General features: G+C 38.8%; 2 protein-coding genes across 2 annotated transcripts in view; both read right to left on the reverse strand.

Moving 5' to 3' along the window:
* LOC121943495 overlaps positions 1 to 8,992 on the reverse strand; it is a 32,649-nt gene extending 23,657 nt beyond the window's left edge. Inside the window, exons 1-8 of the mRNA XM_042487015.1 lie at positions 8,913 to 8,992; positions 7,894 to 7,991; positions 7,049 to 7,142; positions 6,295 to 6,501; positions 4,906 to 5,054; positions 4,183 to 4,645; positions 1,239 to 1,418; positions 515 to 993 (exon numbers count right to left, since the gene is read on the reverse strand). Of these exons, the coding sequence (XP_042342949.1) occupies positions 515 to 993; positions 1,239 to 1,418; positions 4,183 to 4,645; positions 4,906 to 5,054; positions 6,295 to 6,501; positions 7,049 to 7,142; positions 7,894 to 7,991; positions 8,913 to 8,949 (1,707 nt within the window). The 5' untranslated portion in view covers positions 8,950 to 8,992. The remainder of the gene's footprint in view (positions 1 to 514; positions 994 to 1,238; positions 1,419 to 4,182; positions 4,646 to 4,905; positions 5,055 to 6,294; positions 6,502 to 7,048; positions 7,143 to 7,893; positions 7,992 to 8,912) is intronic.
* Positions 8,993 to 9,036: 44 nt separating this feature from the next.
* Positions 9,037 to 24,699, reverse strand: cep295 (centrosomal protein 295). Its single transcript, XM_042487016.1, has 16 exons — positions 24,322 to 24,699; positions 23,535 to 23,735; positions 22,778 to 22,902; positions 22,586 to 22,679; positions 21,349 to 21,462; positions 19,995 to 20,135; positions 19,416 to 19,599; positions 18,636 to 18,812; positions 17,406 to 17,642; positions 16,821 to 16,918; positions 14,771 to 14,962; positions 14,076 to 14,152; positions 12,570 to 13,392; positions 10,578 to 10,746; positions 9,228 to 9,341; positions 9,037 to 9,065 (listed from the first exon to the last, which is right to left on the reverse strand). Exons 1-16 carry the CDS (start codon positions 24,427 to 24,429, stop codon positions 9,037 to 9,039), a joined length of 2,883 nt encoding a protein of 960 aa, XP_042342950.1. The 5' UTR covers positions 24,430 to 24,699.
* Between the last annotated feature and the right edge of the window lie 285 nt (positions 24,700 to 24,984).

Raw genomic sequence — 24,984 nt, forward strand, 5'->3', positions numbered from 1 at the left:
CTAATAACTTCTCTCTCTCTTTAAAACTAATTTTAGGGTAATTTTCTTGTGTTTAGGTGTTTCCTAATTTCTTACAATTTGTGGGACATCTCTTGCAAAGTTCCTCATTGCCTTTTTAATCATATTTTCAAAAGAAGTCAAATCAATTTGCTCAAGTTTCAAAAATTTTAATTCATGTAAAAGGCGTCTGACCACAGAAGTTCCGGGTGTCAAAGGGTTAATTTAGGTCAAACCTGATAGTGAATATTACAGCAAAATTATACTTGAGGTTAGCCTACATTTTTTCTGTTGCTACTTTTAATTTATAAATGAAAAGAAATTTAAACTGAATGTAGTAAGAAATGAAAAAGTCAGTTTCTCTTAGTTTCAGTGAAGCGTCGGTTTTTTTTGTATGCAAACTAGCAACCTGCAGTGTGACAGAATAATGCAGTGCTCTTAGTGGGCAGCTGTTACCTTTTTAACAATGAGGCTGTTTTTAGAGTTTACCAAGGTGAACAAGAAAACACAATCGTACCAACAACTTCTCTGAGAGCGGACAGAGGTCGCTGAGCGGGACTGAATCTCCGCAGTTTCCGTCTGCATCCGCTCCCTCTGGCTGCAGCATGCCCACAGTATCATCACACACGGTTAAATTTGACAGGCTCAGAGTTGTTAGCTCCACATCCATCCTCATGGTGGGAGACATCTCGAGGACAGACTCATAGGGATGACACTGGGAGGTGATGAGCTGCGAGAAGGACTCAGGTAAGGCGGGGGACACTGCTGTGCAGTTAGACGGTTCCTCTGTTCTGAGGCGCTCAGGTGACGGTTCGGACTCAGCAGAAGCATCAGTGTGGGAGGGTGTGGAAACACTGCGTTCCCCGCTGGCTGGCTGTCCTTCAGGGGAGGAGGGCACACCGTGTTCGGGCAGGTGAAAGGTCATGGACGGGTCGGTTGTTTCATTGTGGGTGACCTCAGCCAGGAGCGGGTGGAATGAGTCTGAGCCTGGAAACACTAAAGATGATGATAAACATGAACATAAAGCACCATTAAGTTTCAAACATGTTAATACAAAATAGCTGACATCAGTTAGTTAGTTAAAAAAAAGGAAAGTATGAACACATTTAACTTTTTGTTCCCTAGATCAAACTTTATCTGGCTGAGCCACTAACTGAGACGACAGATATACATATTGTGCATGACCGTAGTAAAAACAATTTTAGAATTCATTATAATAACTTGAATATTTTAAACGTCACCTTCAGTCCTCTCTGGGCCCAGGTCTACTGGAGAACTTTGGTTCTGCCGAGTCTGGTCCTGTGGATGTGGATTAAAACCTAGAGCTGAAGCGCTGTGTGATGAGGCTTCAGGAGGCAGCGCTGGGTGTGATGGCCCACTGACCCCAGCTGAGACACCGAGATCCACACGGGTTCTGTCATCTACAAACAGAGCAACAGCTGAATAAGTACAGAAGAAATCAGCAGTCATTGGTGAAAGAAACTAGAAGCTTAGCATCAAAATGTGTGCAGATTTAAACATGAACAGGTTCATGTGCAGTAGTAGTATTACAATGCTGGAAAGATAGACTTTTCAAAAACTAGCCTGTCTGTGCAGTAGAAAGAGACATATACTTTTAAAACAGGTGCCATTATCTGACCAGAGAAAACAGAAAAGGGGCTGGGGGATTCCTTTTTTGTTCAAGAGGAAAGAAAAACCTACAACTACCAGGGTGCACAGTGCCACGTAGGACTGATAAACACGCCAGCTAGTGTGTGACATAATGCAGATTGGCCCTTTTGACATAGGAAACAATTTGGCAGCCGACTGGCAACAAAAAACCTCATACTAAAGTTGAAGGGTATGCTAAAATTTGTTTCTGAAAACATTTTAAGTAAAATAGAGGCAACATTTGTGTTTCCTACAACATTGTGAAATTTTCACCTTTTTTTGGTTAGAGGCTTCAAAAAAGCCTGTTTGGGGTTTCTTGCCCCTCCCTGCAGTGTATTCTGTGTTTTTCTTTGTCGTTTTGTGTATTTTAAATTGTGCAAAAAAAAGACTGAAGACTAATGCAGTAACAGAATCTTGGTTCATAGTTGATCAGCATTGTTAAGTTGTACCATTTGATCTCAGTTTTTTCTGCCTCAATTTTTTACAACACAGTAAACAGTATGACACATACTTGTTGATCACAAATTCTTATATTACAGCCAAACAATGCACTGTAATATGTTTCTGAAAACATCTTTGGTGAGAGATAAGCAATAAAGTGACAGAATCTTGGTAATTATTTGATTAGCACTGCCTAGTTTTACTGTTTAAACAGAGTTTGGCCTGCATTTGAGAGAATGAGAGCTTCTACAGTGCTGCGAAAAAGTATTTGCCCCCTTTCTGATTTCTCACTTTTTTGCATGTGTGTCACACTCAACTGTTTCAGATCATCAAACAAATTTAAATATTAAACAAAGATAACCCAAGTAAACATAAAATGCAGTTTTTCTGTTATGATTTTATTTGTTAAGAGAAAAATACTATCCAAACCTACATGATCCTGTGTGAAAAAGTAATTGCCCCCTTGTTAAATGATGAGGTCATTGTGATTAATCATATTATTGTGGAAAGCTGAGTTCAATTTTATAGCCACACCCAGGCCTGATTGCTGCCAGACCTTTCAAATCAAGAGATCACATAAATAGAACCTGTCTGACAGGGTGAAGTCGGCCATGTTGAACCCAAGACATCATGCCGCAATCCAAAGAAATTCAGGAGCAGATCAGAAAAAAGTAATTGACATGTCTCAGTCTGGAAAAGGTTACAAAGCCATTTCTAAATCTTTGGGAGTCCAGCGAATCACGGTGAGAGCCATTATCCACAAATGGAGAAAGCATGGTACAGTGGTGAACCTTCCCAGGAGTGGCCGGCCTACAAAAAGTACCCCAAAAGCACAGCGACAACTGATCCAAGAGGTCACAAAGGAACCCAGAACAACATCTAAACAACTGCAGGCCTCACTTGCCTCAGTAAAGGTCAGTGTTCATGACTCAACCATAAGAAAGAGACGAGGCAAAAATGGCATGCATGGCAGAGTTCCAAGGCAAAAGCCACTGCTGACAAAACAGAACATAAAGGCTCGTCTCACTTTTGCCAAAAAACATCGTGATGATCCCCAAAGCTTTTGGGAAATTATTCTGTGTACTGATGAAACAAAAGTTGAACTTTTTGGAAGGAGTGCATCCCGTTACATCTGGCATAAAATGAACACAGCATTTGATAAAAAGAACATCATGCCAGCAGTGAAACATGGTGGTGGTAGTGTCATGGTTTGGGGCTGCTTTGCTGCTTCAGGACCTGGATGACTTGCTGTGATTGAAGGAACAGTGAACTCTGCTCTCTACCAACAAATCCTGAAGGAGAATGTCCGGCCATCAGTTTGTGACCTCAAGCTGAAGCGCACTTAGGTTCTGCAGCAGGACAATGATCCAAAGCACACCAGCAAGTCCACTTCTGAATGGCTTAAAAGAACAAAATGAGGGTTTTGGAGTGGCCCAGTCAAAGTCCAGACCTGAACCCTATTGAGATGCTGTGGCATGACCTTAAAAAGGCGGTTCATGCTCAGAAACCCTCCAATGTGGCTGATTTAAAACAATTCTGCAAAGAAGAGTGGGCCAAAATTCCTCCACAGTGATGTGAAAGACTTATTGCCAGTTATAGCAAACGCTTGACTGCAGTTTTTGCTGCTAAGGGTGGTTCAACCAGTTATTAGGTGTAGGGGGCAATTACTTTTTCAAATTCAGATGGCTTTTTTCCCCTTAATAAATAAAATCGGCACTTAAAGCTGCATTTTGTGAGTTATCTCATAAACTTATATTTAAGTTTGCTTGATCTGAAATGGCTAAGAGTGACAAAGGTGCAAAAAAAGTAAGAAATTGGTAAGGGGGCAAATACTTTTTCACAGCACTGTTTACTCCTCATGTCTGCAGTTGTGGGCATACAATAATGTGGAAGTACTATTGTCAGAGCTAAGAGAAGAGCGGGGAGATCTGGGTGCTGTAAAGTATCACTTTAAATGTTTTACAATCAAACACTGTAAAGATGACAGATGTGCATCATGAGATTAGTCAAGTTAATTACTAGAGACAAAAGTCTTGTTTTCAAGAAGTTTAAAACTTTACTGCATGTGTCAGTAGCTCATACACCATGTTTTACCTGAGCTTCCACTGTGCTGCCCTGCAGACTCATCCAGCTCTCCAACCAGCGGTCTCATCCGGCTCTCCTCTGGACCTTCATCCAACCACGTTGTCGATTGCTCCGACAGCAGCTGACCCATCAGCTGACCTGCGTAAAAGTCCTGCCCACCGCTCAGCCAATGAGAGCTGGACTGATGGGAGAGTCGACCAATCATATGACTCAGTGTAGAATCCCATCCGCCTTGATCCAAGCTCACTGAAACCGAAGCACCTGGCAGCTGACCGATTATGGACGAGTGAGCCGATGGTTGACCCACCAGTTGCTCCATGGCCGAGTCCCTCTGGTCAGCTGCGAGACAGGATGACTGGTCTGTCAGATGGCCAATCAGAGGTCTGAAAGAGTCGTGCTCCTGGTTCTCAGTCAGCGAGGGGTCCTCATCTGAGAAGTGCTGCACGGTTGGATTTACTGTACTGTACCGTTCCTGTACCACAAACAAAAAAATCAATTAATTGCTGTGCAAAACTTTTCATAAGGAGTTCTGAAATAAAAATGGAAAATTAGACACAAAACTGCAATGACATCACTCAGCACACCATTTCCTGCCAAAAAAAACAAAACACCATTTACAGTTTCTTTAAATACAAGTTTGTTGTTAAATATTTTCCCCAAGCGGCCACAAAAAACATCATCATCAAAACTAACAATCAAAACATTAACAGTTTTGCATCATGAGTCACTGACCAGGCCACTCCTCTGTGCTCCTGCTGTGTCCGAGGGAGGAGATCGAGGAGGTGTAGAGCTTTCATCCTCCTCACTCCTCTCTGAGACTCGAACCAGAGACTGCTGAGAAACAGAAGAGCCCGGATCCTCCACATACGAGCCTTCACTTTCTGCAGACCAACAAACAGGAAACAAACACCACTGACATTGTGTGTTTTTCTGGTCCGAACTAAACTAATTACTAAAACATATTTGTGACACATGAAAAATTATGAGTTTCATATCTGGATGTTCACGACATCTTAAACACTTAATTCCAAAAATTTTCTATTGATCTATTATTCGCCTGTGTTCCACTGAATTCCTGAAGAAAACTTTGTATTCCTCGCATGACACTGAAGCTAAGCAATTTACTGCCTCACCTTGCAGCCACACAGTGATTTTCAACAGGAAAGAGAAGCAGTTATATCGTTCTCTTCAAAGCCAGACTTCAGTGAGAAAAACGGTGATTTGCCATCACTGATTATAGGAGCTGCTGGTCTACCGCTGCCTATATCAGTTACTTTGTGTTATGTGACTTTGGTGTTCAAAAGGGTTTGTTCAGATTCACCAGACAACATCTCGGACAGCATAAGTAACTGATCAATGCAGTGGTAGAGCAGAAGCTCCTTTATTCAGCGAGCTAAATGTACTGATTTTCTCAGTGGAGTCTGGTGGCTTTGATGAGAGAATAGATGGGGAACTGAAACCATTAACTGCTTTCTCATCAGAACGGGTCATCTGATGGAAAGGTAAAGCGGTTAAAATACTCTCAGTATAGCGTACACTCAAACTTATACCCCTCCACAGCAATACATTGCTTAGCTCCTGTGTCAGTACTCCAGTCTGTTTCTACAAACCAGGGGCGGGCTAACTGACTTCTGCTGTCTGAAATACACAGACTATGGATAAGTACGTCATACAACCACACTTCAAAAAAACAGAACTATCCCTTTAATAACAGCAACTTTATCAAAATATCTTTTGACAAACGATTACACAGCTCATTCAATATAATCCAAGTCTCATTTATCCATTTGTATACTAAGCAGGGGTGGGTGAACCCATACCAAAATATAAATACGATAGATATTATGTTTTCATTTTGAAGATCAATGCTAGCGTCAACAGGATCAACACAAAAAGGAATAGCTTTTTAAATTTAATTCAATTTAAACAACTGTATTACTTCCACTAGAGGCAAATAGTTAAGGGGAGCATGTGAAGACTAAAAAAACAAATACACACACAAAAACACAGTGAACGAGGGGGCCAAGGAACCAGGTTAAGAATTCTGAACCCCAACATAAAGACAAGCTGGGGAGAGAGAGGTTATTCTTGTAATAAATGTGTGCAGTGTGTGTAGTTTACCAATGGTTTTTCCAGCACTGCTCAGGGAGATGTTTAGCTCTCTTGTGTATCTGTCTATAATGTTCTGGATGCTGCTGTCATTAAACAGAGAGTCTACAACCAGACCAGGATGGCCTGCAGCCGAGCTTTGACCGGATGGTGAGGAGACGATGAGAAAATCTGCTCTTTGTCCTTGTTCTGCATGATGTCTGAGCGGCAGGGATTTATCTAAAAAAGAAAAAGAAAGGAAAACAGATTTGATGAATTTAGAAAAACAATCAGTATGTTGATGGATATACATAAAAGGGTCACGTGTACAGTATTTTCATCTTACAGCTCTAATGGACTGCAGAATCAAAAGATATTTCAACAGATCTCACACTTATCCTCATTATTTGGACGCACACAATCAGATTCTCTAGCACAGCGATTTCCAACTTTTTTCCTTACAGGACAACTTTTCTGGAATAGAGTAAACTGAAAACCCCTCAAGTCACATATCTAATGGATATTTCCTTTCATTTTCAACACAAAAAAACAGTTCAGAACAACTTATTTCTAGGTTTTAGGACTCATTCCTGGGGTACCCCACTTTTATATTTAGTTTTTACTAGTATAATAAAAGTTGTAGATATCTTAAAAAACAATATCTACTAGTAAGAATGTATTGTGGATATCTTTGTGGAAAAGCTATTATGGATACCTAATCCCTAACTACAGATCGTGTGTTTGGATTGAAAAGGCTTGCCATAGACACACTTTTGCTCTCTCTCACCTGTGTTCACATTTTGCTCTGGATCTGTGGTGATGTAGCTGCCCGTAGAGATGGTGGTGGAGGAGAGGCAGTCAGAATCAGGCCTGTGTGCAGACTGACAGACACACAGACACACACACACGTTAGGGAGATAAATAGATTCAGGAAACTTATACATGAACTGAGACTCACTGAGCTCAGTTCAAGTGTAGAAACCATCATGGCAGGTATTTTTTATTAAATACACTTCAGGTGGGGTAATTTTACATCATTGCTCAGAAACATACAACACACACAACACACACAACACACACAACACACACAACACACACAACACACAGACACAAAGGCAGACGCACAAACCAACACACACAGACAAACACACAAACACAGACACAAAAAAGTAAAAGCTTCTCAAGCATAATCAAAGGCCGAGGCAGATGCTGCCCAGGCGCTCAGATTTGGCTAGTTTTCATCATTGATCCACAACACGTGAACCTCAGAGGGTAATATTAAAACTCTGGGCCAATATGCAGTGAAATACACGTAATTCATATGTTTCTGAAATTTAAGAGTACTAGTAGTATCACTGGCATCTGTGTTAAATGCTTTTAAAATGTTAGTATAATCAATGCAAAAGCACCGCTCCAATTCAACTGCAAAGGAAAAAAACACATTAAAGCTGCAACTTTGCAACATGACAACAGAAACAGAAAGGTTGTCTCAAACAGAGAGCAAGCGAATTCTCTTTCACTGCATATTGACTAAAACTGTCTTTCCCTTGTAACTTTCTCATCAGCATCTGCTGAAAGGTTTGTCACAAGGTTTGTGATTGAAGTTTTGTACATCTTCAGCTGGCCTGTTACCTCTGTGGGGAATCTGTAGGTTGTGACTGCAGGACCAGAGCAGTCGCCTCCTCTTCCAGAGTCGGAGGAAAGTGGTGAGAGTTTCCTCAGGACTGAATCTGGAAAACAACAGAGTGAAAAAAATCTTCATTTTGGACCATTTTATTACTATTTTTATAATGTAATTTCAGAGTGATTTTTAAGAGCTCTTTTACATTTGAGGAACAAATTAGTTCAGTTGTCAAAACAAGCTTTTCCCATTTTTTCCCCTTTTTTTGCAATAACAAAGACAGGGATGACACATATAGATAGGAAGGTGGGGGTGGTTACAGGTTAATAAAAAAAAATGTAGATAACTTAAAAAACAATTTCTACTAGTAAAAATGTATTGTGGATATATTTTATCACCATTCTAACAAGTGAGAATGCAATTCCGAGAAGGAATACGATATATCATATTTTATTTTTCTCTACATCTCTTTTTCATTATTATTATTGATATAATTTTGTTATTATTTTGTTTTACTGTCTATGGACCTCCCTATGGGCTTAGTCCTTAATTAAGTTTGGAATTGAACTGAGCTGAATTAATTAACACCAGTATTGGCCTCCCTCCCCTGGGCACTTGTGGATTGATTTTAAGTTTTTATTGCTTGTTTTTAGGTCTTCAACGGTCTGGTGCCACCTTACTTAACAGAACTTTTGCATCAGATGCTCCTAGATGTTTCCAGATCTAGACATAAAAACAGTGGAAATGAGCCTTTGCAGTGTCTGCCTCTAAACTTTGGAACAGCTTACCTATTTAAATTAAAACCACTTCAACTATAGCAATCTTTAAGTCACTGCTGAGGACCTGCCTCTTCTGCTAAAATAAGATTTGAACACCTTGACTTCATCTTCTGTTGTGCCTATAATGTTTGTTTTCTTCTGTTCTTATTGTGGTTTTCTTCTGTTCTTTTTAAATGTGCTCCACAAATAAAGCTTGACTTGACTAATCAAATACTACGATTTTCCTCTTCTTCTCCTGCACAGCTACGCACCAGCCTCTGAGGATTCAGGAGATGTTCCTGCCCCCATTAGCAGCCTCTCTCTCCAGATGAGATGGTGGATCTCCTTGAGCTCGTTCCAGAGCCGATCGATCGGTCAGCGCTCTGCTGAGTCGTGTCAGAGGCCACAGACGATTCTGAATCCTCCTGTTGATCCCAGACCAGAGTGTGTGAAGGAGCCTTTACACACTCTTCCGGGCCTGTAGATAGCAAACAATAAACTATTATACCTGTCCAGTTTTAGTTTTTCCTTTTCATTGTTTTTCACATGGTGATGTGATGAAAATGTGTTTCTGGGGCTGAGCTGACCTGTGACTTGGCTGCTGTTCACTGGTGTCTCCACCTCTTGAATAGCACTGAGCTCGTGTTGTTCAGTCATCATTTCCATGACGCCATGCCTGAAGCGGGTCACTGGGGGTTTTGCTGCTCGAGAAGGAGGAGGAAGAACTTGTCCTAGGGGAAGGACTGATGCCGGCGCAGGTCCAGCAGGGACATTGTTTTGTAAAATGAGATCTAAATGAAAAATAAACATTATACATTTTTAATAAAACTGGTGTTCAACATTTTATAAATTCCTTTAAAATAATGTGATAAAATTTGATGAAACAGCTTTATTTTTAGGAGTCATTTACTTAAATAAATATGGTTATTAAGTACATAACACTTTATTAATTAATTTCTTTAAGATAATGTGGAAAACTTAGTTGGAACTAATTAACTTGCATGGGTTATCACCTTAAAAACTCGTGTTCATAATTATGGTAATTATTTAATTACCATATTTATGAACACATAAAACCTCATAAAAAATTAGGTTTTTCAAATTATTTAAAAGGAATTTTTAATTGTTTTGTACTTAATATAACTATGAACACATTTTTAAGTTGATTGCTAGTGAAAATTAATTGGTCCTACAATTGGATTTGTCTCTGGATTACCAGGGAGCATGCTCTTGATGTTGCTAGTAAAACAAACAGAACTTTCTTGTTCACTTTGTTTGTATTTCAAATGCTTAATTTCCAACATGCAAAATTAGCATCCAAATTTTGGGATGCTAATTTTCCAACAGCAAAATTAGCATCCCAAAATTTGAGTGCAAAAGAATTTTTGCATTGTTTTGGATGAATCTAATGTTCAGCTGTATTTATTCAATCAGAGGCTACCATCAAAAGAAATGCATCGAAGAAGCTGTGGCTGCGGCTGCCGTACAGGAGGATACGGCTGCTAGCGACAGAACCTGAACCTCTGAAAGAAAACACTGACTGGTGGTTCCTTCTCAGAATTACCATCTGATGCCAAAACAAATTGAATCTTTCTGCTGCAAAGCCCAGCTTTTGGAATGATTTGGGGGTTTGGGTGGGGGCTTCCACACAATGCATCCTGGTACATGTACCCAAAGCACTGCAGGCAAATGTTTTACAAGCAGGAGTATAATGGGAAATGTGTAAATCCATCCATTAATTTTTTTTATTACCAGTACTGAACACACAGCAAGGGACAACATGGCACTTTTTTTTTAAAGAGATCACAAATTAAAGGGTAAATAAATAAAATGGAAAAATCCATTGTGAAGTTCAATGGAAATTCTGTAAAAAAAAAAAATAATAATAATAATTATGGAAAAACTATCTACAATCAGTCATCAGCTACCTGTCTCACCACTGTTAGATGGCGGTTGCGAAGGTGAACCGTCCGTCTCTTGAGGGTCTTCCAGGTATGATAAAGTTCCTCCATGAGACTCCTCTATAGCTCTCAGCAGGGACGCCAGTAATTTTCTGCGGGTCTGATTGACGTTCTCTGAAACTTCACTGGCTGCCTCTAGAGCTGGCTGTGGGAGAGAAAATGCATCAGAAAAGTTGTTTTCACAAACATGACACAGCCTCACCGAGCTAAGGTTAAGGTTAATCAAACACACTTCGGGGCCAGTAATTTTACATCATCGCTCAGTGTACAGAAACAAACATCCACACAAACTCACACAAGGATGGAGTCAGACTTTGGGAACTCCAGGTTCCCAAACATTTTTACCAATGAATTTTCAAAACTGTTCATAATATTTGAGCCCATTTCCGTTTGAAAACCTGGATTGACATCAGTTTTCTGTCCTGCATTCAGACGCCTTTCCACAAGCTATTTAACCTATTCAAAACTGAGCAAAGTGGTTTGATTTCCTCTGAAAACAAGGGAAAAAGGCAACGATCAACTTGATAAGAAATATCACAGGAATTTTTACCTACAAATTAGTTTTAAAAAAGGGGGAAGGATTATTAGAAAATAACACAAAAATAGGGAAACATCCAGAAAACTATATTTAGAATTATACTTAAAATTATTTTATAGAATAAACAGATTACAATATATAAAATTAATACATATATTTTTTTAGCACATGCAAAAGCAGAAACCCCCCTTGGTGTGTTTCCTATTTTGCAAAGTAATAACTTGTAATTTAAGTTCGTTTTTTAAAACAATTATATTTTATGTAATGGACCTACACAAAATAGTTAAAACTGGTGACTTGAAATGAAAATAAAAATTGGCTTTAAATTTTTTTAAGAAATAAAAGACAAAGAAAAGTTTTGTGTGCATATGTATTTTACTCCAATAGCTATGAAGCCCTGCAAAAAGCTCTTTTTATAACTCACCCCTCTTTGCTTCTCCCGAACTTTGTCCCTGACCTGACCTACCTGATGCTAAGTGGTGCTGCAGACTCTGGGACCTTTCAGAATTGTTGTATATATACTAAGATCATGTGACTCTTAGATTGCACGCAGGTGGATTTGATTTTTTTTTTAAATGTGTGAATTCTGAAGGTAATTGGTGGTACCAGAGCTTATTCAGAGGCTTCATAGCGAAGGGTATGAATTTTTTTTTAAATGTCACTTCACCAATTTTGACATTTGTGTACATCTATTACGGAAAATCCCCTCCAAAAAGAACTTTTTAAATTACAAGTTGTATTTCAACAAAACAGAAAAAACATCAAGGAGGGTGAATACTGTTGAAAGGCACTGTAGTGAGGTTTCAGTGATCACATAGTTCTGTGCTAGTTAAATTAGTAATGCAAGGAACATATTTTATGTAATATTTGACATGCTTTGGAAGTTTTATGAACATATTTTAAGCAAAAGCCAAAACCATGTATTAAAAGTTTTTTTAAAAAATCTGTTAATTCCAAAACAATTTCCAGACTTGTAAAGCTGTTGTTTTTTTTTTTCTCCAGGAATTTCATGACTGTGGGACCCCTGTGCACGCTGTTAAATAAAAGTATTCACCCTATACAACAGGGATACCATATTTGTTTTACCCCCAGGGGCACTTTTGTAAAATGACAAGAGGGATGGGACCAATTAATAAATAAACTTTACTAATATTGATCAGATAAAATGAATAAACAAGGAAAGTCCTGTCATAGCAGCCCTGTATAGATGAGCATCACTGCCATACAGGCACCAGCAGGAAAGTTTTTTCTCCATGTGCTGTGATTCTATTACAATATTCAAAAACGCTCTTCAGCAGAGTCGATTCTAAATATCAAGAAGGAATCATTCCTCTTAATACTTCTTCCTGCTGTTTTATCTTTGTTTTGTGAAGAACCACATAAGGACTTGTCCACTGTACAAAAAAAGGGCAGTGACATTCCCTTCTTACCTGTGCATCAGTATGTATCAGAGCCTGCAGCGTCTCTTTCTGCCGTCTCATCTGCTGCATCTCTGCTTCCTGTCTCTGCCGTTGCTCTTCCTGTCTCTGCCTCTCCTCCTCCTGCTGTCTCTGCTGCCGCTGCACCGCCTCCCTCTGCTCCAGCATCCGTCTCTGGACCTCCAGCAGCTCTCGTCTCTGCCTCTCCATGTCTGCGTCCTCTCTGGAGCCCAGGGACGCGGTACGCAGGGCATCATGTGGCAAGCTCCCCGGCTCAAATGCTATATGGTCTGGAAACAGCACTGCACCACTTGTGGTGCTTGGGCTGATGGCTCTGATGGGGTCAGAGGTCGGCTGCAGTGGGATACTGGCTGAGTGACGTGTTGTGAGCAGCGTGTGAGACAGTGGCTCTGAGGAGGGTCTCACTCTCTGTGTAAGGTGCTCTGTTACTCTCTCCATGATGCTGTCAGTCAGCAGGGCAGTCATATCTGCTCTCTGGTCCCTGGGACCAGCTCGAAATAGATTCAACTTCATCCGACAGCAACTTGGGCTTCCACTGGAGCCAGGGAGTCGGGAAGTTGAAGCCAACATGTCAGACTCTTTTGTGGGAACTACTATGGAGGTTTGTGATGTAGCATGGATATATCCAGGCATTGCAGGAGATATAGGGGGTTGCAGAGGAGCTGGAGGATGCACAGAATGAGCACTGTGCAGAGGTGGGTGAGTAAGGACTGAAGGCAGCAACGATGTAGCGGTCATGTTGTGACGAATTCGTAGAGCTTTTTGGTATTCCTCCAGGCGCTGTCGGGCCACCTCCACCGTCCTCTGGTGAATTCTGAAATAAAGAGGTAGTCCAAGGAAGTCAATTTATTTATGCAGCCCAAGATCAGAAATCTACTTCAACTCTTTGAAACTTGGGCAAATTGACTTAGCTTAATAACTTAAGTAATTAGTAAAAAGTACAAAACAATGACCTGAAAATTAGCACAAATATAAAGGAATAAGACAAGAAAAGTAAAAGCAAAAAAGAAATATTATAGGTTCTTAAAAATAATAATTATATCACATAACTTTTAATATGTAATTATGATAGCTTTTTCTTGTTGTAATTTTCTATACCTACAAATTTCTTGCAATTTGTGGGATTTTTCTTTTCAAAATGCTTATTGATTTCTTTCAAAAACATGGGGGAAAATACACAAAAAAATTGCTCTGGGTTTACAGCTTTAAATACTTATCAAAAGCATCTGAGTGCAGCACAAGAAAAGTAATATTGATCCAGGTTTTAAAGGGTTAAGGGGCTTTACAATGTGCATGGCATTATGACACCCCCGATACTTATTTAGCTCCTCTAAAGCTGTATTCTTTGAGAAATATGTGTGATTAATACAGTGACAGTAAAAGTAATAGAGTACATAAGAACTGTGAATTATTCTCTCCCCTGTTGAGATCTACTGTCAAAAATAACTGCGACTGGTTAACCACAAAAAAAGAAAAATCCTCAGGGTTTAAGCTCACCTGTTTCGCTCCAGCAGCTGCTGTTGAAATTCTTTAATCCTTCTAGTGTGGTCATTTTCACCTGCAGGAAGCACCGCCTGTAAAGTGCAGAAGTAGCAATTATTCATCATTAATTGTACTATACTGACCACACTTCACAAAGGTTATCTTGAAGGAATACTTCACCCCCAAAATGACAGTTGTATTACAATTACTCACCCTGAGTTTTGTTGAATTTGTGCATGTTTTTCTTACATGCCTCTGGAGAACCAAGAATTCAAAAACGGATACAATTCTTGCACACAGGTGCAACTCCTTTTTTTAAAAAAATGATTTTTTGCCTTTATTACAGATAGGACAGATAACACGTAAGCGGGGAGAGAGAGAGGGAATGACCTGCAGCAAAGGGCCACAGGTTGGAGTCAAACCTGCAGCCTGCATTTTTTCCCCAATGTTTTTGACAGAAATCAAACCAGTGTACCAGGTTTCAAAGGATTAAACCCAGTTACCAATGTCTTCATTTTTTCAATTTTTTGATTCTTTGTTCACAAGAGGCACGCAAGAAAAAAACATGCAGAAATTCAACATAACACAGGGTGAGTAACTGATATACAAATGGTCTCCTTCAAATGATGACCCAATGATACCTGTTTGAATCTGACAGGAATATTGAGAGAAAAATTAAAACAAATTTGATACTATATCAAAGGGCCTACCTCAGTGACTGGACCAGGAGTGACAGAGATGACCTCCTGGTCACGGACAGGTACCTCTGGTTGATAAGTAGCCTTCAGATCTTCTCTCTCCTGCTGAGCCTCAAGCAGCAGCTGCTCCAGTTTGGCTTTCTGCTCTTCCAGCTCCTGCAGCAGAACCACCTGCTGCTGCTTCTCCCTCTCCAGCTCCTCTTCCTAAACCCCCCAAAAATAAGGGAAAGAAAAAAACTGAGGCATCAGTTTGCTTAAAAGTAACAGAAGTTGAGACTTTCCAGAAAAGTGAGAGAGCCCATAAAATAAAATCCGTCAAATTTCTTCCTGCTGTGAAATGCAGTCTTCAGAAGGTCATCTTTCCCAGCTGGCCGAAGACTGAGGCTCTGTACATAGCCCCTATTATGCTAACCTTCATTTTTATTTTAAAGAAAAACTTCAGTGTTGCCTCCAAAAACAAGTAATCAAGCTTAAGTCTGCACCTTTTTCATCGCACAAATAAGACAACATTGTCAAAGCAGGAAAATAGTAGGTTTGTCGAGTTCAAATGCGCCTCGCCTGGACGGTGGACGAGAGGAGGAGGCCGCAGCAGGAGGCCGCAGCAGGAGGCGGTGACAAAAAGCTGCGATCAAGTCGGACAGATTTCTAACTTTTCCAGCAGCTTTCAGTCTAGTCTATACAGGAAGTCACAAAAGCACCCACATCCTGATAGATTTTATTCTTACCCATTCAGATCTTATCAGATACGTTTATCAGTCTGTTTACAGCCTCCAATTATTGTATTGATAACAATGCAACTTTCCAGATATTATACAGGTGATCTTTAATTTCTGTTCATGTTTATACCTACACTGACATGAATTCTAATGTAAATCAGCATCATATAATTTTTGCTGCTATATATAAAGCTGCTGAGCACACCTGTCACCCTCAAACTATCAATAAATCAAAACCATCACAACAGCTTTCAGCACAGATCAGTCAGACAGCCTGTAGTCAGGGCTTCACATCTGTACATATTATTTTGAGAATCCTCACATCCCACTTAGGCTGCTGAACACAAGTCTTGTGTTGTTTAATCCTTAATCCTTAGGCTCAAACGAACCTAATGCAATGCAGAGGGAGATGAGAAAAACCACACCAAATATATCTTAACATGCTTTTCACATATGAACCTTCTGGGACCATCAGGACATCTGAAGCCAGCTGACTGACTGTCCCAAGAGTTAGAACAAAACATGGGGAAGCAGCGTTGTGCAGCACAAACTTGAAATAACCTCTCAGATGATGTTGAACAAGCCCCAGCTCTGACCACTTTAACCTTTTGAAATCTTGATTGGCATTTCTTTTTTGTGCTGCATTCAGACACCTCTCACAACCATTTAAACCTTAAAAACCTGAGCAAATTGCTTTGATTTCTATCAAAAACATGGTAAAAAAAAAAAAAAAGCAAAAGGAAATGAATAACTTGTTAAGTTACAGATTCTGCAAATTGCAAAAAAAAATGAGTTATTTTAGAAAATTTATTTTCAAAAAATGCAGTGCACTTTTGCTATTTTAATATCATAAAAAATCATTTTATTTTCATTTTTTAATTTTAATCATAAATTTATTTATTAATTACTTTTACCTTTAATATCTTTTCTCTTTATTGGTTTATAGTAAATCTGTATTCTTTATTGTGTTTTTATATTGTATTGCTCTCTAAAGCACTTTGAAATTCCCAGTTGAATGAAATGTGCTATACAAATAAAACTGCCTTGCCTTGTCGTTTACTTTGTGCAATGCTAACGACAAGCTGCAATCAAGTGTAATATCTGTGTCCTCCCATTATGGAAAACAATGAATTTACCATTTTAGTAAGTGTAACAGCTCACTGCATGTTTCCAATGAGACTTTCCAAAGTCTCCAGTAATATGCTCTCTTATGATGTGATCTCACAGCAGTCACTGGATTTACAATACAATCAATTAAACCTGTCTGATTACCTGCGGCTGCCTACATGTACAGTGTAGAACAACAGTTCCTGCTCTGTATTATATAAAAGAAAATCACCACATACCCTTTTCCTTCGTTCCTTCTCAAACTCTTGGATTCTGTTGGCGAGTACAACAGGAAGAAGAGGATCTCCTGCAGTAGACGCCTCTGTCGTCTCCACTGCTGGTTTCAATTAAATACAAGAAAAACACAACATGACTATTACCTAACAACAACTAAATATTTTAAATTTTTACTACACAGGGATGTACAGTATTTTTGGAAAACAAAACAGGAATGTCAAATCTCATATTTGAGAAGAATAAATTGAAATCCAGAAGAAAAAAAACAGCTAGTATAACTTAGTAATTCAATAGCAGTCCGCATCACTTTGATCATACAATATATTTGTTTGAATAGTTGAAAATGTTAAAATACACAGAGGAATTTTTTTAATAAAAAATATATATTTGGAAAACATCTTTATATAGCAATAATAATCACTATTAATATAATGCTTGGTTAGTTTTTTTTGGGGTTTTTTTTTAAATCATTAACTAGTTGACTAGTTATTGTTTGCTCTCTCTTATTTCTAATTATTTTTAATTTAATCAGATTCATTTATTTTAAAGTGTGTTTGTTTACATGTTGATGACAGTGAATGACTTACCCGGTGGTGAGTGCGTAGGCTCAGGCACCTTGACAGGAGGCAAGTTGTCTTTCTCCTCGCTGGTCAGAGAGCCTGTGTCGATGGTTGTGTCCCGCTCCGGGATCAGATCAGTGCTGGCAGTCGGTGACTCTGCTGCAGGGATGCAACTGTTGCGGTCAGTCCACTGGTTCCTCTGGCTCCTGATACGATCCAGGAGTTTCTTCAATGCCCGTCTTGGAGCAGGTCTGGAGGGCTCCACTGCAAGTAAAGAAAAAAAAAAACACTTAATTCAGCTACGGCTAGACAAAGTTTCAGGAAAATTACACCAAGATTATCACATAGACTACGATTTTTTTTAAGGGTTGGTGGCTGTAAGATGCTTGAACTTAACTCATAAATTGCATGTTAATAAAGACAAGATCTGTGTATCAATTTTGTTTATCTTTTTTTATTTTATTTTTTATTAGTATAATTACTATCAATATTATTTTAAAGGTCTTTTTTAGTTCATTTTTATTATCGCTATTTCTATCACTCTATTTTTCCATGTATAAAGAGGTGCAGGGATGATGTTTTCTTAAAGTGACATGGAAGTTAGCATCACCCTAGTTCCCTCTTCAAAAAGCCTGCAGGATTTTTCCATCTGATTTTGGATCATTGCAGAAAATAAGCTCTGTGGCAAACACAAGTACAAAATACATATGTTTTGTTTAACAAGATCATCTTTTTCAATGAACACCACATTTATTACAGTAAAACATTAATGTTAGACTATACACAAACTACATCGCAGGCACGACTTAACACTGCCTCCACAGAGACTGAAAAGCGGTGTTTGATATGATGATATTCTGTATTCTCAATTACAACTTGTTGGGACACTGCCTTTTTTAAGACACAAAAGCTTTAAAATTCATGAGCAGGATTTTTACTGATGCACATATTTTATGCCATAGAACAAAAGTCTCTTCAGCTAGTGTTAACCACAGACCTTATTTAAGGCTTCTAAACAAAAACCCATTCAAAACGCTTTGAGACAAAGGAATGGGGAATGTTGAAATGTTAACACAATTTACCGTTTTAGTACTCATTCCTGCACACCTTTATAAAGTTACTTACCTATGTGTATTTACTTGTCCAGTGAAACACTGAACTACTGATCATGTCTGTCCTGAAAATACTGATAAACAAAACTTTGGGAAAAAATTTCATTATACAAAATAAAAATGTGCATCTGATACTTCTCTTCACCTGGAGCCGATGTCTCCTGCTCCTCCTGCTCCTCCTGCTCAGTGTCATGTTGTGTGTTTTCTGCTCCTTGTGTGCTGATGTCATCTAGTGTGACATCCAGCTCCTGGTCCTGGCTGCCTGTGGACAGAGCTGGCAGAGGCTCGGGAACCAGCTGGACCACCAGGTCTCCTTTAACCCCTGGGATCAGACACAGTCGAACCTCCATTAAAACTGTAAATATATCCTAAATCTCCCAACAAAGCATAGAGGCTGCTTTGTTATTTGAACCTTTAAAACCTGGAGGGACATCACTTTCCTTGGTCTGCTTTCAGATGCCTTTTTTTAGGAATTAAACCTTTGAACCTTGAGCAAATGAGTCTGATTTCTTTAAAAAAAAAAAAAACATGGGGAAAGGGCAATAAGCAACCCGGTAAGTAATGTTTCACAGTTAATTTTAAGGGCTCTCTCCAGGCCATGTCTATTTTTTGATATTTTTAAAAAACTGTTTTCAGGTAATTTCCCCATACTACATTTTTCTCATCTTTGGGTAATTTCTTCTTTCACTGCTCATTGCCTTCTTCCAGTGTTTTTTTTTAAGAAATCAAGCCAATTTCAGGTTTCAGGTTCCAAATTAGTATGCAAAAATACAAAAAGAACTTAAACTTCTGGCTAGTGAGAATTATTTGTATGGTTTCAAGCAAAGCTACAAGTACTGAATTTCGATAATACACATTTGTTTTTGTGACTTTTTGTTGCAGAAAACATTCACAGCTAAATACTACGCCACTGAACAGTCCTTACTCCGCTCTCCAGTGTACATGTCCTCAAAGGCAAACTCCATCTCCCTCTGGAAGTCCTCCCTTGTCTCCTGTCTCTTATAGAGTGGCTGGAAGATCTGCGGAGGCATCTGAGACACCTGCTGTCGCCTCCTCAGCAGGTCCGTCTGCTGCAGGTGCTCCAGTTCAACAAGCAAGCGCTCACGATCCTAAGGGTGAACATCAATAACAGATCACGCAAAAAAAAGAACACACACACAAAAATATATTCAAAGTCAACATTTCTTCTCTTAACATGCCACCTTGGCACTCTGATACATCCCTGTTGAGGGTAAGATGTTTTATGCCAATGCTATCTCATTTTTCTATGAAGTACTGCATAACCATTTTGGACAACTAGGGTTCTGTTTCTATGGCACAAATGTATCAACTAATTATACAGAATTACAAACTACTACAATATTCACATGAAAAGGTCAGTCTTCTTACATTGTTGAAGTCCTGCTGTCAGTCATCGGTGTTTGCAACAGTCATGACACGTAGCATCAGAGCAAATCATCAGATGCACATGTTTAATTTTTATGTCTATCTGCTCATCAGGTACCTGCACGAGATGTTCCCTCCTCAGAGCCTCTTTCCCTCTGAGACGAGCTTTCTCTAGCTGCTCCTCTCTCTTCCTCTTCTCCTCCCTCTCCAAGTCCTGCAGTCTCCTCACCTCCAGCTCGGCTCCCTCATGGGCGTTAGGCTGTAGGCACATGCAAACATTAGATATCTCTAATAGAGAGGAGACAAAAAAAGGATAGGGGGATAAAGGAGCAGTGTGTAACATTTAGGGAAATTTAGTGGCATCTAGCGATGAGGATTGCAGATTGCAACCAGCTGAAACTTCTCCCGATTAGAATTCCTTTAGTGTTCACATTTTGGAAGGGTTTTACCAGGAGCTAAATTATCTGCAGATTTCACTTCCGTTCCAAAACTGGAATTATTTATTCCGTTGCTTTACCAGTGATTAAATCCAGTAAAAAAAATAGAGAAAAGCAGTTTCACGTTACAAATCAGGGTCCCCACACATTTTATTGGACAAAATGTGAAAAATTTTCTATGACTTTCCAAGGACCCATGATTGTTTTTTCCTGCCCCATTTACCCAGTGTTTTTTTAAAAAACATTACATTCAAACTCTATTCAAACATAAAATCAGCAAGCTGAAGGGAGGGGGAACACAGGTAGAAAATGAAGAAATAAAGTTGTCACACACACAACAACGTTAAACCTACAGAAAATAAATGTTTCATTGTTACATTACTTGGAAGGTTATCCACAAAGATTTCTAAAAACAATTTCATTACACACAACAAAATTTCATGACCTTTCCAAAACATTCAGTGGTTTTTACTTATTCCGTGAATTTTTTTCACGTTTTACATGGCCATGGGAACCCTCCTGAGTCTTTCTCCAATGCTTTTTGGCATGTCAAAGACAGAGCTCTGCACCTGCTAATATGTGCTCACCTTTTTTTTCTTATAACTTAAGATTCTGACATTAAGGAGGCCTTTACTAAAAGCCAAATTATCTGCAGAGGTCTCTTCCTCTCTAAAACAAACACACCAGGTATTTCAAGCCAGTAAAAACACTGACTAAAGCAGTTTCATGTATTTTTGCAACACTACTTGTTGCAGAGGCTGCTAACTACAGTGGCAGACACCAAAATGCCGTCGCACCATCTAGAGCCACTGTTTGGTTTTCCTGTTCTGGGCTACTGTAGAACCATAGTGGACTCCATGCAGGAGGACCTGCTCCTTAAGTAGACATAAACAGCTCACTCTAAGGTAATGAAAACACAAGGACTCTTATTTTAACGTGAAACGTATTGTATGTTGGTCAAAACAGATCTCCTGCATATATCCTCATATCCTACGCACTGGACTTGACTTCTACATACCAGGTCAAGGGGATTACCTGCTCTGCGTCAACCTCTCTGTCCACTGTGCTCTCAGGCATGTGGTAGTGTGAGGCAGAAAAGGCACTCACATCAGATTTCTTCACTACATGTGGCCTCTTGGAATCGATGCTCTGCTTGAACAAGAAAAGACAATATTAGATTAACTCCACCCAGATCCTAAACTGTGCAATCTGGAAAGCTTGTGCTTAATTTTCTAAAAAGGAAAAAACTAACGGATTTGTGTTTTGAGAACATAAATACATGTCTAACCTCAGCCAACACCTAGATTATTTATGAACAGGCATTTGAACCCACTAATACACTAACAAACAAACACTAATATTTCAAAACTTCTTCATGACTTTTCAATGGTCCACAATAAAATTTAATGACAAATCATAACATATTATATGAACAGACTTGCAATATACTCCTAATGTTAATTACTACCAAAGTGTCTTGCTGCCTTGCCCAAAAAACAAGCTGATCAGTATCAGGTAATAACAAAAAGACTTCTTGTTTTAACAAGATGTTTTTCATGTTTTAATAAGATAATCTCACGTTATGTCATACAAACTTACCACATTATAACAAACTTTAACAAGATACTATTTGTTTATATGATGTAATAACACAAAAATATAATGTTGTTGATGTAAAAACATCTTGTTACAAAAACACACTTTTAACCTGATACTGATCAGATCAGATCAGATGCCTCAGTAAATTATTATATGAAAATTAAATAGCAACCTTTTCCAGTCTCGAATCGTTTGTTATGTTCGTTTTAAGACGAGTTATCCATGGATGATTACTGTAACAATTAATTTCATTAAACACGACAAAATTCCATGACTTTCCCAAAGCCTTCAATGATTTTTACTATTTCCATTATTTTTCCAGGCCTGGAAAATTAGATTGCAAAATTCCATAACTTTTCTAGGGTTTCCTGACTGTGGAAACCCTAGAAAAGTATATATATATTTTATTGAAGACAGATGAACAAAGGAAAATGTGTAAACTAGTTGCTTCTTTGAGAACATTTCGGCTTCTCTTTAAATGACTCAGTTTGTGCTTATAGTCTATTATGTTTTTTTCCATTATAATGCTGTCTTGTTCTATGTTTGTACTGCATACAACAACTCATGGTCAAGAGTAAATAAATATGAATATGAATATGAAAAAAGTAAAATTCAGGCAGCTTGTCAGGCCAACAGTAAACATTGCAATATTATTACTGATCAGTCAAATCACCTGGATGGGGTTCGGGAGAGGCGGTGGGAGGCTGGCCACTATTGCTGATCTTTCCTTTTCAGCCTGTAGTGCCTTCTTCCTGGCATTAATGGATCTACAGACAAGCAAAGTAAAAGACTTAATTTTCAGTTTATTTTGAAAAAATTCAAACACCTAAATGTCTTTTGAGAAAATGTTTGTGATGCTGCTTACCTAGACTGCCTCTCATGATCTTTAAGCCTCTGTGATTTGAGCTCCTTCAGGGCTTCTCGATAACGCTCCTCTGCTTTCACGTGATTTTCCTCCTCCCTCTGAGCTATTGCAGCCAAGTCGGGTTCCTTGTGCAAAAAAATCAAAATTACAACACAAAATGTAATTATTTAGACTGTATATTCATAACATTGTGAGGTTGTTATCATGCAATGGTTTTGTGCACATTTTGGTGTCATATGTTCTCTTTGGTTTGGCCTTTCATCATTTCAGTGTCTCCAAATTCATCTTGATTGCACTGAAAGCCTTAACAGGTGTATTGTGGTCATCCAGCAACAGAGACTCCAGCTAGGTTCATAATAATCAAATTAATAAGTCTGTAAAGTGCTTTAACAAACAAGGCAAAGCAGGAGCAACAAGGGTTTCTTGCGGAGGCAACACAACCGTAAAAGCCAAACAACAATGCAGAATAAAGGCCAGATGAAGTTAAAAGTAGAATTAAACAAAAGAGAAACAATTATAAAAAAAAAAAAAGAAAAATAACAACCCATTACAATTAGAGTTACTACAATTCAAAGAATATAAGCAGTAAACACGAAAATAATAATAGTGATGGCATTAAACACAATTATGACAGAATTAAAGGATAAATTAAAAGACAAAGTAAAATAGATGAATTAAAATAGACAGCATTGCAAAAAAGAAAGCCTATAAAAATGGGTTTTAAGAAGTGATTTTAAAGAATTTTATGTTATCGTACGTTTTCTTTTGCACTCCTGTGACCTTGACCAAGAAGCTGGAGGCTCTCCTGGTAAAGCCTCTGTAGAGTGTGGAGTTTCTCCCTCTGCTGTCGCTCCCAGTCCTCCTTCAGCTCCTTCTCCAGCTTCTCCAGCTCATGTTGCCGTCTCTGCTCAACCCCTTGGCGGATCTGCAGTGCGATGGACCGCTGCTGCTCCCGCACCTGGAGGTTAATGAAAAAAGCATACTCAGTCTTCAAATAGTAGCTGCCTCTGGAAACTATTTAAAAGGGGTGTCCTTTAGGTGGCTCAAAGAAAGCAAACTTATTTTCAAATGCCTGTCTTGGGTGGGGCTAGCAAAATGAACAAGAGCAAAGCTGTTTAAATACACCAAATTTTATTTTATCTTAAAAATACAACAACAACAACAACAACAACAACAACAACAAAATGTAAACCCAGTGTTGTATCAAAGGGTGTTCCCCTGTTGAATAGTGTTTTCCTATTAATGCATAGTTCCTGCCTTAGTGGTTAGGTTTGGTAGGGCTACAAGTGCACAAGGACTAAGTGAGTATAAAATAATTATATACCCTTATAAAAAAAAACCTTGGGTCTGGTTTAGAAGGGGGACAAACATATTGACAGGGGTTCAATAAAGCTTAACATTTCTACATGAAACATACCTTAATAACTAAAATAAAGGTGCCACGCCTCAGTTTAAACTATAAGAGGGTTCAGTTCATCAGAAATCACGGACATGAAGTGAAAACAGAGACTTCACACTTGTATTATCTTTTAACATTAACTCACCTGCTGTATCCGCAGTTTTCTCCTCCTGTCATATTCTTCTCGTATTATCCGAGCTTCTTCGTTGGGACTCAGTCTTAATTTGGCATCTTTTCTCTTCATTTTACTCATATTTTAGCTGCTAGTGGACATTTTCCAAACTAGCATAAACGCAGGTAGCATTAGCGTTAGCACCTCTGTTAGCCGTGCTTGTTAATTAGCTTCATTGTGTTGCGAGCATTCACTGCCGTCACGACAGACGTTTTAAACGGCTAAAACTAAAAATAAATGCGAATTAATTAGAAAGAAAACTTCTAAAGGGGTTAAAAACGAAGTTTTGTTTGTGGTCAGAAAACCATGTCAACGAGAAAAAAACGAGCGTGTATTCTGAACGTCACGTCCGGCGGTTTAAACTGCCCGCCATGCTTGTTCCGTCCTTGTCAAAATTCCCCTGGGTTCCTAACATTGGCTGGATGGTTCCTACCTTACGCTAAACATGGTTCCTGCTCACAATACATCGATTTTAAAGTATATCTCAAATAAATTGCACGACATTAAAAAACAATTAATTCATCAACAAATTAAAAAGATATAAAATAAATTATCATAAAGCACCTAAAACCGCTAAACTCCTCAAATCTTTGGCATATTGCTTAGGGTGCAGCAGCCAGTTGTTCCCGTGTGATG

The sequence above is a fragment of the Plectropomus leopardus genome, chromosome 5 (assembly GCF_008729295.1).
Source record: "Plectropomus leopardus isolate mb chromosome 5, YSFRI_Pleo_2.0, whole genome shotgun sequence".
Lineage (NCBI taxonomy): Eukaryota > Metazoa > Chordata > Actinopteri > Perciformes > Serranidae > Plectropomus > Plectropomus leopardus.

Excerpts from the sequence above, each read along its gene's own strand:
- cep295 (XM_042487016.1), bottom strand. The coding sequence starts at position 24,429 with ATGAGTAAAATGAAGAGAAAAGATGCCAAATTAAGACTGAGTCCCAAC. Across the intron at positions 22,680-22,777 it reads GATCATGAGAGGCAGTCTAG|ATCCATTAATGCCAGGAAGA; the intron begins GTAAGCAGCATC and ends GCTTGTCTGTAG. Across the intron at positions 21,463-22,585 it reads CTCTCCCGAACCCCATCCAG|AGCATCGATTCCAAGAGGCC; the intron begins GTGATTTGACTG and ends TTGTTCAAGCAG.